The following is a 16,008-nucleotide window of genomic DNA, read 5'->3' as shown; positions in this document are numbered from 1 at the left end:
GCTGTGGGCCCCGGGTAACCCTTGTGCTGATGCCAGCCCTGATGACTACCATAATACACATTAGTCAAAATTGTATCGTTGGTCATGTTGGAGTTGTAGAATTTTGCACCTAACAAAGTGACATTTAAAAAATATAGATTTACGTTAGGTGTGTTCAGTGGTCTTCCTCGTACATTGTTCTATGATGGTATTTATGGCCATATGCCAATTCATAAATTGTCAAAACTGAAGTATTATTTTACTGGAGACCAAAATATCCCATAAATAGAGGCCTGATATCTCTTCTTCTTTTTTATCAGTACAATATATGTAAGAATTTGTGCACTTGTTACCGGTCAGTTCTTTATAATAGATAGTAGGGGCCTGCCGAGCCGCATTGCTGAGGGTTAGTGATGGATGCTTGTCTGGAGGAATTGTGACCGCAACGCAAAGAACACACAGCAGGTAAAGCATAAAATAATGTTTATTCAGAAGCTGGCTATACACGGTAAACACAATGATGCAAGCACATACATCGCTTCTAGGGACATATACCAGGTGATCCCTTAAAAAATGGGCCAAGAAGAGACACGAGACTAGGCCCAGAATGCATTGCAGGTCCATCCAGCAGATGAATGCATATAGCGTTATGATTGCCTGATCATATTATATGATATCGATGTGTTTGAAATGCTCAACATCACTTTAACTACTATAATGTGATTCTTAAATGGGCTGTCCAGGAATAAAATATATAATTTAAAAGGATCCGGTCATTGCTGTGTTCAGTGATTGGCTGAGAGGGTACTTCCTGTTTACAGATGGGGGCCAGGAAGTGCAGATCAACAGGGAGTGGGCACTACAAAAATGGCGTCGGCAGAGATCAGGAAGGTGAGTAACATTTTTTTTAAGTCAGCCTGAGCACTTACAAAAAAATACTAGAGACAATTCTCGTGAAATACTGATTTTCCCCTCTAGAGGGCGCCATAGTTTGTCTGTTTTCTCACCCTGAATAAAGTGGTTAGTGTATTAATTAACAGACAAGAGACTGATTCCCGTTCCAGGATTATACAGACCTCATCTCCTCTTTGGTCCTATAGCACCACTCAGTGATGTCCCCTGTAGGCTGTTCTTTATGTAGTTCATACTACAACATCCATTCCTCTTCCAGAGTTTTTCCAGGGTCAAAAAAATAAAGCTGCTTTCTTTCAAGAAAACAGCGCCACTCTTGTCCTCTCAGTATGTATGTGGTACTGCAGCTCAGATCCATTGACGTGAAAGGAGCTGAGATGTATTACTTCAAACAACCTGAGGACAGGGGTGGCGCTGCTTTTTGAATCCTGGATAACCCTTTTAAATGGCAATCCTCATCTTTATAAAATGACGCAGGTGGGAGGGGTGTTGTCTCCTTCACTATAAAAATTATACAGATCTATGGTAAGTGCCGATACACGTTGATCATCAGTTGTTTCCAATTAGCACAGGGTACTTTTTTTCTCTATTAATGTTTCAATGATCCCGTAGATGTTTATCCAGACATCCGTAATGCATGTTGGATGGATATCTATGCCATGAGTGCCTCAGATGCTTGGCTCGGCCTTTAAAGGTTATAAGACTAAGAATAGAATGGATAAATTTCATCACACCCGAACATTGCCACCTGGAGCTATCCAAGAGCCAGGAGCTCCTTACATCACGGCTACAAGGAGGAGGGAATGGAAGAGATGTGGCAGTGACCACCAGCTCCCCCGGTCATTGTTGTTGTGGGCTCCTTCTATGAAGTTGATGAGGAACTAGTCATAGTCATAACTATCTATCACTATATTTGCCAACTTGGACTTGCTAGTTCAGATTTTTTCTTGAGACAATACTGGGAAAGTTACAAAGTGGGCATTTAAAGGGCGTTCCTTAGAGATTTCTGAAGCTTAAATTATTTGATTTTGGTCCTTAATTTTAAAGGGAATCAGTCAGCTCTAGATTATACTCTGAGCTCAATTGTCAAAGAGAATGTGCTGAGCAGCTGCATGTATGCTTCCCCCCTCCCCCACCCCTTCCTGTCCCCAAATTGTGCTTGGTATTTCAACCCAGCCCCATTTAGTTTTACTAGAACTGGGCTGCACAACCACACCCAAACTGAACAAGAGTCTTGCTGTTTCTAGAAGAAAGACCTGAATATCTTCTTTAAGGTATAGAGTTCATCTTTCAACACATCGGTCATGGAGAGGGGTAGGGAAGGGAGGAGACCTGCATGCAGCCGCTTAGCCTGACGTCTTTGACTTTTGAGCCCTGATCATATTCTATAGCTGATTCCAATTAAGTCTAGTAAAACTTCCCCAACAGACCACCTCACTGAGAAGACCACTTCTGATCTTGAACAAAAAAATCCTGAGACTTTCAATTCTTTATGTATATTGACTGAGGAAACATGACCCCTCTAGAGGATCATTTTTGGGGTTTAGTGATATTTCATCTCCATGTAAATGCTGCCATGGTCTAATGACTTCAAACCACTCAGATTTCCATTGGGTCTAGTTTTCCACACTTCTAGATTCCTCCTATGTGTGTGTGTATATATATATACCTTCACATTGTTAATTTCAACTTACTTCTGCTGCTAACTCATTTGCATCTTCCATACTGGGGCCAAATTTCGATAAATTCTATATGAATAAGTAGGGGAACATCCTACGGGAACTCACACCCAATGACGTACAAGGTTGCATGGGACTTTTTACCCCAAAGAATAACACAGGTAACCTAAAAATTTATCATGAACGTCAATCAATGAAAAGTTTCTGTGGATACCAGGACCGCCTTTAGTCTACTGTCCACCATGGTGTTGTAAGTGATGTTGAGCATTGTTCTGCATTATACAAGCTGGTGCCCTTCGACACAATGAAGTTCAATGTAAAGCATGTTCCTTATAATACAGCATGGACCAACATGGTGCATTGCATCAAACCGCTCCTCAGTGCATTGGTATAAACCATATCCAACCATGTCTTTCTTGTTTTATTTTGACTTTTCTTTTGAGGAAGGTTAAAGGACCATGAACTAAAGTGCAAGATACCATATAGGTGTATATAACTAAGAGTAGTGTTCCCAATATATAAAAGAATACTGGATATTATAATGTAAATCCATCTCGTCATTGGTAGAACGATAGGTCATGAGGCCGATCCTGAACTGGGTATCTACACAACATAGAAGCTTTTATAGACCCTGGGGCTGCATACAACATCCCATGCTTTTGCACTTACAATCGTGACTTTTCATTCTATATTCGTGGTCCTTTAAGCAATCCACTTAGCTTCAGCTATTCCCAAATTTTACTGTTTCCAATGGAAACTGTTGGGTTAGGGCTATGCCACAAGGCTTGTTACTATAGCTTGAGCCTAGTCTGAGGAATATCCATAGTCATCCCTACTTACTAGGGTGTCCCTAGTGACTGTTTTTATCCCTGCACAATGGCCACCAGCCATTCATCCATGTAGATAAGTGCCGTTGGAACCCATTCAAGTGAATGGGGCAGTTTGCAAGTAACCAGAAGCACTACTGCTGAATAAGAAAATGCGACTGGATCCCAGACATTTTGAGATTGAAAAACTCAAGCTGTAGCCTAGCCTCCATAGCTGTCTACACACTTACACATCCCTGTATTCTGTACCGTCACATTCATAAATCCATCTACGTTTCCTTCCTTTTTGTCTATCCTCTTTCCATTCACATATATTGAAACCTAACACACTCTCCCGGCAGTGGAAAGTTATCAGCCATTGTAGTGCATTGATATATGTGCAGCCAGAGGCCTATGCATAGAATACTGAGAGGTTTTATCAGTGCAAAGGCAACTGTTCAGTCCCGATTCTCAAGTCCATAAGCCATCCCGAATATCGTCCTGTCATCGGGTCATAAATCGCAACCTCACAATATCCCATCCCATGTTGTCATTTCCTTCTTTACAGACTAGATCGAGCGGCTTCCAAAAGATCTTTGTAATATATGGTAATCTAAGGAATTGTCCATCCACAAAAACAATCCCCTCCCCCCCCCAAAAAAAAAAAAAAAATTTACGTTATGTTCCGATATCAATCTCATATATCATCACCATTTTCTTTTCTCGGTAAATCATTAAAAAAAAAAAAAGATGCAACCTGGCGGATCATGACAAAGTATCTCCAAGAATAACGATATGAAGGCTGATTTAGAAGAAAAATCTCCAAAAAATTACAAAGCATTAAAAAAAATTCAATGGTCCATATTGTTACAAGTTTCATCACACCCCGTTCAGTGTTTTTGGATGAGCTTTGCACTTTAAATTCCAATCTGAAAGTTCAAATTTAGAATTTTTTAAATTTTCAATTCTTACTATTTGGCAGTTTGGGGAATGTTAGACTTTTTGTGTTCTTTAGGCTGAGTTGGTGTATTCCAGACCACTTTGTAGGCAGAGTAATTTATGGGGTATACTGGAAAGGGGAGCCAGTAGGTAGACTATCCCTCTTCAGCCGCAGACTCCCATACCATCCTCTGGGGGAGAATGGATAACTCCGGAATCCTGGAGATTTGGCCCCAGAGTCTTCGGACTCTACAGAAATATCAGAACCGGTGGGAGATCTTCTAGCTCTTGGTGTTTCCGGCAGAGAAGATCCATTGCCTACAGTGGGGCTCCAAGGTGTGCTGATGTGAACTGGGGACTGAGGACTTGTGACCCCCCATGGGGAAGTGCTCTTACGTTTGGCTGCATTGATGATATTCCGAGCTAGTAAAGCTTTCATCTGTTTGCCAGCCTTGAGGTCGTTCTCCATTCTTAGAGGTGACGGTGACTGGGATCGATCGCTCCAAGCCGGAGACATGGAGCGAGGTGGTGGAGGACTTCGAATGACCATTCTTTCATCATAACACTGTAAGGGTGCTGAAGAACTTGCCCACCCATCCAATGATTTACTGTGATGAAGTGCCCTGTTGTTTGAGGATCCAGGTATGAATTCCTTTGATTTCTGTCAACAAAAAAATATAAAGGGTTAAAAAAAAAAACTTACGGCTTGAGCTTAGACCAAGAAATGGCAATGGCAAGTGATCTTACATGGGGATTACCACAATACTACAGGATTCTATCCCTTATTTATCCACCTTAAAGAGGATGTACCATAAGGTACCGGGAAGCCGGTGCTGGGGTCCGTTTTTGGAACCGCGGCCCAGTTCCGGTGAACGGCACCATTCTATCTAAGGGTCCCGGGCTGGCCTGCCCCCAATGAGAGGGAATTCCCTCCCCTCTATGACGAGGCTTGATTCTAAAGGAGACGCGTCATAGAGGGGAGGGAATTCCCTCCCACTAGGGGCGGGCTGGCCCGCCTCCTGTGCTTCAGCATCGGGACCCGTTGATAGAACGGCGCCGTGCACAAGAACCGGGCCGCGGTTCCAAAAACGGACCACTGCACCGACTGCCCCGTTATGGCGCCGTTTGATCCATGGGTCACATTAAAGAGTATGTACCTGATGGTACATCCTCTTTAAGCTTTTGTGCCTTTGCAGCTGCTGCTTGACATTGAGTACTGTTACGTAACCAGAATACTCGGGTCCTTCTCCTGTTCTGTGTTTCCCAATTTTATTCTAGTTAGGTAAGGACTTGCCCTTTGGTCTGAGAGATGAAGTATATATATATAATATATATATATATTTTTATTTTCATAAAAAAACACCTTTATTTGAGCTATGAACGGTGTCAAAGAGGCGGGGCCTATTATTATCTGGGCCCTCGCGCCACAATGCTTTACCATGCTGCATGCCCATCCCTTGCAAAATCAGTTATGTACACTCTGCATACAGCACAGTGAAGTGTAGCAGTTCTAGAGCTCAGTGAATAATAGGCTCCGCCTCTTTGACACCACAGCACAAAAAAGTTTTTCTTTATGAAACTAAAAACACAAATACAGGCAACAACCATATATTCTGAATGCTTTCATTGATATCTATACATCGGTGGCATCAGCTTAGTAAGTGGTCAAGGGGTTACAGATTCACTTTAAGCAGCCATGGAATTTTCTTAGAGCTGGTGTATAATTGCGGACTGTGATCCTTACATCAGTGCCCGGGGGTATAACTTGCCCTCATTAACTTCATGTACATTGCCAACTCAAGGAAAGGTCAAAGCTGTGTCGGCAAAGGACTATCAGCTATGTTACCAGTAACACCCTTTAAAGACTGTCTGTACCAGCAGTAAGCAATGTTGTCCATGTTGTCCACCCCCTCACCGGCCATCATACTAATCCTTTAAACTTGTGCTGTTTATTGACCCCTGGACTCTTAGCAAGAACACAATAACTTCTTCCACCCTCATTTCATCGGCTGGTTGTGGCAGAGTTATATAATGTAATGGGATCTGTGTATAGTAAGATGTCATGGACGGCACCACCCTCTCCATTACACTGCATCATATTATTATTCTATTCAATTGTCTGGTATTTCATCTCATGCATGACTAAACTAAAGTGCCTTCAACCTGATGTGACAAGCACAACAATAAGGATCTGGGTTGGGACATGACCTCATACAACAACTGTTTTACAGACGGGCTGGTGTGTGGGAGACTACTAGGCCATGCAATGTCCCCTGGGAAAAATAATATGCAAAGTAGCTCTCCTTTAGAAGGAAAAGAGCTTGCTCTCTGTTGCCACCTACTGGTGATAGAATCCCTGTAAACCAGTGCTCTACCTCTTAAAGGGGTTTTCTTATCACAACTAATAAAGTTATACTTGTAGGGCTCGTCAAGTTAAATACATTCATTTAGAAAACTGATATACTGTTTTTTCCCTCCCATTGTTGACCCCTCATTGTCTAGGTTACCTACCACCACTCTGCTCTAAAAGCATTAGTCTGGTTGGCGTGTACATATATACATATTAGAGCAAAGTGGTGTTCCTTATCATAATAGGTGGGATTATAGTGAAAGGTGACACATGTATATAGATAGGACTTAATTTACAATAGCTGGGGCTCAGAGCTCAACAATATCATCCCTAAGAAATCCCCTTTGACCAGGTCCAATAGCATGCCTAGAAACCTCTCCCATTCATGTTAAGACTATATACATGGGACTTGCTGTAAAAACAGCTCATACAAGATGGCTGCCCCCATAATAATGGACAAAAGAAACAACATGTTTTAGTATCTGTAATTGGTAAAAAAAAAAAAAAAAGAAAAAGAAAAAAAATCTGACTGAGCAGGCCTAACATGTCACGTCCCAGGTCCGCACACAAACCCAAAAGTGTCCGGGATCAGGAGACCAGAGCTGCAGGATATCAGCACCAGCGATGGAACAGGGGAGGTGAGAGCATGTCACTTCTTTCATCCTCCCCAGCCAAAAATCACCCCAGCCCAGAGTTCTCCCTTAAAGTGTTTGTCTGGCAAGTTTAGCAGAGATGAGTGGCTAAAAAGAAATCAACATGTCAGTCTGGATCAGGTGGAGAAGAAAAGGAAAGTGAATGACTTCCATCAGAGAAGACGTCACTGGATGTAACTGCACTGTAATCACTTATGCAGTCTGCAGAGCCTGTGTAGAGCTTCCCCTATATGGGTACTGTATGGAGGTGTCTGGTCCCTGTGTAGTGAGTTTTCTTTAGCAATTATATGGAAGCGTTATTCAGTAACCTTATGGTCATGGTGTGGCGGTATTTTATACTGGTATTGTTGGTAATGTTTGTCTTGGTAATAGTGGGTTTTATTCAGTATCACCATATGGCGGCATTATTCATTAACTGTGCCGTGGTAATATACGGTTATAGGGGGAGATTTATCAAACATGGTGTAAAGTGAAACTGGCTCAGTTGCCCCTAGCAACCAATCAGATTCCACCTTTCATCCCTCACAGACTCTTTGGAAAATGAAAGGTGGAATCTGATTGGTTGCTAGGGGCAACTGAGTCAGTTTCACTTTACACCATGTTTGATAAATCTCCCCCATGGTGTTGTGGAGCTACGTGTCCTCATTGTACTAGTATTACTGGTCATGTCGACGTCAATGTATTAGGTTTTCTTTTCTTAGTCATTAAACAGGGTTTCTTACCTAATAGCATGGTGGTAATATTTGTTCCTTATATACTGGTATTATTTAATATCTGTAGGATTTTTATTGAGAGTTATTGTATATGTCCTATTCTGGATCCTAAGCTACATAACAGTGGAAATATTTCTTTATACAATTATCCAGTGGTTGCAAAACTACAACTCCCATCATACCTCGCAGCCTTTGACTGGGCATGATGGGATTTTTTAGTTTTGTATGCTCTGGACAGACAGAGGATATAAAACATTGTGGCACAGGGACAACCCCTTGGGTGTGATACCACCTTTGGCCTGCAGATGTCAGCAGTTCTCCCCATAAACTGTAAGCTGCTGCTGCTCTGCTAAGCAGTATGATAATATTGGTCACTTAAATTTGCCCTGCATTGTTTAAGCATTAAAGAAAATTCTTTTACAGCGCTGTGGTTGACATTTAACAAAGAATTCAATTATCATTTCCTTCTAACAGGTATATAAATAGCACCGACTGCTCCAATCCAGCCTCATAGAGATGCTATGTAGATGAAGCAGAGCTCAGCTGTATCTGTGTTATCCATAAGCCAATATAGTCCTTGCCTTGTAGCCATATGAACTAGGGCAAAGTGGCTTGTTTGCATCGCCCAGTCCATAGTTTACTCCAGCATCACATAACTATTCCCAATAGTAGGTAAAAGCACTAATGAATGACTTAAAAAAAATAAAAATAAAAATAAAAATCAGATTTTTTTTTACATCTCTATAATCATGTTATATAACTTTGTAATATAATTTTTCCATTGAGTAGCAGCAGTTTATAAGGGGTGGCACAGTCCTCTGCTGCCACCACTGGCCGTGTTGGGCACTGCAGGGCAGCACAAGCCTCTTAATTAAGGCAATGTAAAAAAAAATTATCATTTTTATTCGCTGGGATTTCCCTTTGAAGGGAACCTGTCTCATTGAACAGGCATCAGATTTTGCTGGAATTCAACCCTGATACTGACCCAGCAAAATAATTGGCATACATAAGAATCCTGCATGACTGCTGGCCAAGGTTAGTTCAGGTCTCTGTAAAGATGGGTATGAAAACATTGGGATGTATATGGATCCATGGGGACCAAAGTTAGAAAGTGCCAGAGATTTGTAACTTACTTCTATTAATAAATTCCCAGTCTTCCAGTACTTATCAGCTGCTGTATGCCCTGCATGAAGTGGTGTATTCTTTTAAATCTGACAGAGTGCTCTTCCTGCCACATCTGTCCATGTCAAGAACTGTCCAGAGCAGCAGCAAATCCCCATAGAAAACCTCTCCTGCTCTCCAGACTGGAAAGAATATCACTTCCTGCAGGACGTACAGCAGCTGATAAGTACTGGAAGAAGTGAGTTTTTTTTTTTTAAAGACGTAAATTACAAATCTCTGCCACTTTCTGATACCACTTAGTTTAACAGACATTTTTTGTTCTGGAGTACCCCTTTAAGTTAATAATATTAAGCTGTTGGAGCACCTATGTCAATCAGCTGTGTATCATGTGTATTGTATGTATCAGTATTAGTTGTATTTGGCTCTCCGCAGCCCATTCACCTTAGTGGAACGATCTTCAGTAGAAGCGTCAGGTTGTACTGAATATATAAGAAATCGAGGGGATTCAGCACTCACACAAATCCCTCGGCCCCTATAAAGGGGTTGTCCAGTAAAAATATTTTTCTCTCAAGTCAACTGGTTTCAGAAAGTTATATAGATTTGTAATTTACTTCTATTTAAACATTTCAAGTCTTCCCATACTTATCAGCTGCTGTATGTCCTGCAGGAAATGTTGTTTTCTTTTCAGTGTGACACAGTGTTCTCTGCTGCCACTTCTGTCCGTATCAGGAACTGTCCAGAGCAGGAGAGGTTTTCTATGGATATTTGCTATGGCTCTGGACAATTCCTGACATGGACAGAGGTGGCAGCAGAGAGCATTGTGTCAAACTGAAAAGAAAACAACATTTCCTGCAGGACATACAGCAGCTGATAAGTATGGGAAGACTTGAGATTTTTAAATAGAAGCAAATTACAACTCTGTATAACTGTCTGAAACCAGTTGATTTGAAAGAAAAAGATTTTCACTGGAATACCCCTTTAGCAAGCTACCCAGGCAGGGGCGTAGCTAGGATTCACGGGGCCCCATAGCAACACAACACAAAGCACTGCGTATATATATATACATATATATATATATATATATATATATATATATATATATATATATATATATATACACGTTACTGCTGGTGCACTGATAACCCCTGACCTCTGCACGGAGCTCTGCACATTTTCCTTTCCTACTTGATTGCCAGCTGGAGAACAGAGGTCAGAGGTTATCAGTGCAGTGAAACAGAGATCTCTGTCTTCTGCTTGTTACCCCTTTTTTGTGTTGCAGTTTGTAAGTAAACATTGGGTCACTTACACACTGCAGTACATAGGGGGTTAAGCAGAAGGACATACGCTCTTACCTTCTCCCCCTGGGCCCCCCTCCTGCACGGGCCCCATAGAAACTGCCTACCCTGCCTCTATGGTAGCTATGAAACTGTGTCCAGGCATGATAGGAATTGTAGTTCTGCAACAGCTGAAGGTTCCCGATCCCTGGTATACACAATAAACAAGCATGGTCAATGAATAATCAGAAGGCAATGTCTGATCTACAGAGCAGTAAAGCAGAACATGTCCTCCTCTAGCAGTAGCGTACGGCACATGTGGCTAAGCTGTTTCACCCTGAAGTTTCACGTTTTCCAGCTCTATTTTTATACTTATTTGCAGATAATTTTCCATCCTCAGAGAAGTGACAGATCACGAGCGAGCGTCCATCAAGTCTATGGTGTTCTTTTTACGGAACAAACAATTTTGCAGCCATTACCGTGACAGGAGCGCAGACCTGTGTAAGAGTTTCGTCTCTGGCAATGTCACATTGTACGTTGTCGCGGGATTCTTGTGATGTATTGTCGGGATTTAAGGCCTTTTGTGTTATTTTCTGGTGTATACCAGTATCATTCGGTTTGTGCGGAACCATTAGGGATGATGAATACTAAGTGTATGGAGAAGAGAGTTTTCTATTGTAAGGAGGCTGTGAATTATTTATGAGCTCTGCTGTTTGCTCACACTTTAAGGTCCTATTAGATGGCGCAATATGGGGCCATCTATGGAAGGAGATGAGGGCTGATCGGCACTTGTGTGCAATGTCTACAGAATCACACTGCCGGGCCGCAGGAACGATCCCGGGTATTTAAAGTGTCACTGTTGTTTACATTTTTTTTTGCAGAAATCAATAGTCCAGGCGATTTTAAGAAGCTTTGTAATTGGGTTTATTAGCCAAAAAATGCATTTTTATCATGAAAAAGCAGTTTGAATCTCTCCCCCTTGTCTTCATTGTTTTTTATGGAGAGGGGAGGGGTGGAGGGAGATGAGGCACCAAAACAGGACAGCAAAGAGTTCATTTACAGCTACATCATGGTGCTATCTCCTCTGAAGTCAGCACTGACCTCTCTGACCTCTGAATATCAACTTTCACACAGGTCCTGCTGTGTAATCCGTTGTTCTCTGCTCTCTGCTGTTGACTAATCTCCCTCCTCCCCCTCCCCTCTCCATCGATTAGACAGGGCTCGACTGATGTAAAAGCAGTGATAATAGCAACAGATAATGAGCAGTGAATGAGAGAAAGGAGGGGGGCGGGACCTGGGGAAAGTCTTTTTGAATGCAGATAATGGAATAGTTGCCTAATAAACCCAAATACAAAGTTTCTTAAAATCTCCTGTACTATTGATTTCTGGAAAGAAAAAAAAAAAATTCAACGACAGTGACACTTTAAATATATTGTCGTCTGTACATTGCTGGTTTCCACAGGGGGATAGCCCTAGTCGGCCGATAAGGATATATGTTGGCACAGCACAAAAGATGTGATCAGCCGAGGATCGGGCGTTTTCCCGAGGATTGCTGACACTTTTATAGGGACCAAATAGTGCCCGAAGGAGCTTTTTTAGCAACACTCTTTCCGAAACTCGGTCTTTGTAACAGGCCCCTTAAGGCCCTATTCCACGGAACAATTATCGGCCGTATTCGCTACGGATGATAATCGTCCCATGGAATAGAGTGCAACGATCAGCCGACATCGTTTATGTATAACTGATATAGCAGCGATCTGCTGCCATCGCTCCGTTGAATAGGAGCGTCGGCAGCAGACGCTGCTATATCCTATGGGCTGCCCGGACGATCAGCGATCACCCGGGCAGCCCCCTCGCAGGTCCCCGCCGCCCCCTCCCGTTCTCACCCGCTCGCTGCAGCCGCGTTGAATAGCGGCGGCAGCAAGCGGGGAACGAGGAGCAAACGAGCGCTGAGAGCGCTCGTTTGCTCCTCTGACGACCCGTGTAATAGGCCCTTTAGGCCTTATTCACATGATCCGTGCCGCGATGTAGAGGAGGATCGCGGCAGGGATCACCTAGCCGGAGCCCTGACCCCCCCCCCCCCCCCCGCCCGGCACGGATCCCCCCCCCCCACTCCTCCTGCAGAGATGACAGGAGAGCATGATGTGCTCTCCTGTCATCACATCTACTACTCACCTGTTCCCTGGTGCTGACCGGCTACGCTCGCTCACTGGAAGTGGCTGGGACTATGCTGCCGGGAAAAGAAGGCAGCGTAGTCCAGGCCACTTCTGGTGAACATGTATGCCGGTCTGCACAGGCGAGTAGGTGAGTAGTAGATGCGATGACAGGAGAGCACATTATGCTCTCCTGTCATCTCTGCAGCCAGGAAGCGATCCGCAACCACGGAAATTTTACGGGACATGTGAATGCAGCTTTTAAAGGGGTACGTCCACACTACGGAATTCTCACGGAGAACTCCCCGCGGATTCCATCACTCGCTCCCCTGCGCTCGCACTTGAATTTCCGCCTGTCCCATAGACTCCATTCTATGGTCAGGCGGATTCCACTGTCACCTATTCATTCTCACGGCGAAATTTGCCTGACCATAGAATGAAGTCTACGGGACAGGCAGAGAGTGAAGCGGAAGCGCGCGTGGACCAGCAGCGGAATCCATGGCAAGTTATCCATGAGAATTCCTTAGTGTGGATGTACCCTTAGGCTTTGTTCACACACTATATATTTTCGCAAAACTATGGCCATGATTATTACGAAAATATACGTTACCTTGCTGTCTATGGGATCCCTGCCGGAGCATATACACGCGGTTTACGGTCCGGCTGGGATCCCTAGCGGCGCCGCATACAACTGACATGTCAGTGCACACTATGGAGCGAGAGGCTCGGCATCAAACTCTGCGGCCCTAAAAATCATGATGATCTTTTCTGAGACCGGCCGTTCCGTGATCTGGCCGGGTCACAGAACGGCCGGTCTCATACGCAGTCTGAACATAGCCTTAGGCCGGTTGATTTTTATTGCAGAACTCCCCACTGCTCACTATGGAGCGTGTGGCAAGAGCCGCTCGCTCCATAGTGTGCACTGACAGGGTTATCTGCAGCCGCTATTCAGTGTCATGACATGTCAGTTTTCTACAGTGCCGCTAGGGATCCCAGCCAGAGTGTATACCCTGTGTATACACTCCGGCCGGGATCCCTTTTGCCTGCAGCACTACATAAGTTCCATGGAACTTACATAGTGTGAACATAGCCTAAGGGTGCATTCACACTGAGGAATAGGTGAGGAACTAAGAGGAAAGTTTTCTGCTTGAAATTCGGCAGCTCCAGCAGTATAGGAGCAGAGTTCGAGTGGAATTTGAGCGGAATGCAAGCCCTTATTTATTTTTATAGGATTCCTCTAGCGGAATCCGCCTAAAGAATTGACATGTCAAGTCATTGGGTGGAACGCGGATCCGCGACGGAATTTTCCTAATGGAAATTCCGCTGTGTGAATAAATGAGTGGAACACAACACAATAGAAAAATGAAAGGTTCATTTTTTACAGGCGGAATTTCGAGCGGATTCTGTGCGTATTTGGACGTTGAATCCACTCAAAGTTCTGTGCGTATTCTGTAGTGTGAACGCACCCTTTGTTTCACACGTCCCATAATCTACGGATCCTATTTCTATACTTAATTATTAGATTATTAATTATTAATGTCTATTGGGCTATTCACACACTCAGTAGATCACAAGGATGCAATCCAATCCTGAAAAAAAAGCACATGGTCTAGTACGGACCCAGATTTTTTGCGGATTCTCTCATAGAAATCAATGGGATCCGCTATTTTCTACAGATTGTAACCTTTTGGCATCCATATTTCCGTTAAAAAATAAGAATTAGCCACATGTTAAACGGTTGTGTATCTAAAAAAATGGATTTACGGAAACACGGATGCACAAACAGTAATTTTTAGCGGATTGTACGGGTGGATAGCGGTAGGAATCTACTCATCGTGTAAATAGCCCAATAGGAAACAATGTGCACTAAATCAAATGCGGAATTATGGATCCGTAGATTATGGGGCGTGTGCATAAGGGCTAAGTCTGAATCCTCTGTGTCATGTACAGCCAACTCTGTAATGTGTATTGGGGCCCAACAGATGATGTTGGGGGGGAGGATGATCAGGCATGTTGGATCCCAACTGGTTCTCTTGTTCTCCACCAACACCATAAGAACTGTTTATTCTGCCAGCAGTGTATGGCCACCAGACAACAGAGCTGGATTAAGATTGGTGGCCTTCCCTAAGCAAAAAGTTTAGTAGTTGGCCCCAGATCTTTAGACCCCGACCCTTCCAATCCCCTATTGCAGTCACATATAGGGAAGATGGTTGCTGCTTCGCATGTTGTTACATATCTAGCCACCTATCGCCTTTAAAGGATCGCAGAGCAACCATTGTGGATCACTTTTCTCCCGAGACCTACACGAGTATACATTACTAATTTAAATGTTGACTACTTGGGGCTTAGCTAAAAGGTTGGCCCCATAGCAAAGGTTTGAAAGGATGCCATGCCATTACTGCATCGCACCAACCTGGGAGGGATGAAGATGCCTGAGAGGCCAAAGCTAAAATTACAACAACCGTACCGAAGGGAGATTGGTTGGTGGATGTTACGAAGCACTTGCCCTCCATGCCCTTCCTATAATCCAGCCCTGACAGCAGACAAGACTGATGAGTGATAATGATGGATACCAATATCTCATTAGATACAAGTGCATAGTCATATGTGACTCCAGCAATACCAGTCCCGGCTGCCAGGGGATAGATGACAACCAGGATCCCGCTCTGGATTATGGGTTACTAGGATAAATGCTATACCAGTAGCAAAGGTAACAAACAGAACAGAATTTCTCTGGTTCAAGCACTACGTTCATCCATCAATACAATGGAAGAGTTTCGTGGTCAGATCCTACACATCACTGACTACGTAGGGGGTAGCGTTGGCTTTTCTGTAACATGTAACGTCTAGTTGACTTTTTAGCACCCCATAAAGTGACTCAGCGCTCCATAAACACATATAACAGTACCAGGGTTATCTTATGGATCAGCTCAACCAGCTAAGGCTTAACATCCCAATAAAACTCTGACCCTCTTGCAAATGATGGCCCACAAGAGGAAATGATGCATCTATTGTTGGATTCCTCAATGTAACAGACCCTAAACACCCACTATGGAACTTCAGTGTAAACATGCAAAAAAATTTGTTATATGAAATTTACTGATGAGATAGGGTTACGTGATATGTAAATTTTTTGAAAAAGAACACAATGACGCAAAAAAAGAAGAGAGAGAGCGGCACAAACATACACAGACAGAGAAGTCTCAGTCATACAGAAGTATTCTCTTTAACATACCCATAGCAAAAAGTGCTTAAATAATCGATAAGAGAAAGCAAGAACTCAGAAAGCCAGGAATTGTCCAGAAATGGTACAGAAGATGCGAAAGATGAAGAAGGCAGGAGAACTTCAGAAGTCCAAGCAGAAAGTAGAATGTTGAGTGTCTTTAGAGAACTATTTCACATGGTTGTGGTAGTGGCCCAGTTAGGTC

The 16,008-nt window shown here is 43.2% G+C and overlaps 1 protein-coding gene across 2 annotated transcripts in view; it reads right to left on the bottom strand.

Moving 5' to 3' along the window:
* Positions 1 to 2,437: 2,437 nt before the first annotated feature.
* SYNPO (synaptopodin) overlaps positions 2,438 to 16,008 on the bottom strand; it is a 95,440-nt gene continuing 81,869 nt past the window's right edge. For both annotated transcript variants that reach the window (XM_069969113.1, XM_069969115.1), the window contains one exon: positions 2,438 to 4,976. In XM_069969113.1, the coding sequence (XP_069825214.1) occupies positions 4,434 to 4,976 (543 nt within the window). In that variant the 3' untranslated portion in view covers positions 2,438 to 4,433. The remainder of the gene's footprint in view (positions 4,977 to 16,008) is intronic.

The sequence above is a fragment of the Dendropsophus ebraccatus genome, chromosome 1 (genome assembly GCF_027789765.1).
Source record: "Dendropsophus ebraccatus isolate aDenEbr1 chromosome 1, aDenEbr1.pat, whole genome shotgun sequence".
Taxonomy (NCBI): Eukaryota; Metazoa; Chordata; class Amphibia; order Anura; family Hylidae; genus Dendropsophus; species Dendropsophus ebraccatus.
This window is presented reverse-complemented; position numbering and strand designations above follow the sequence as displayed.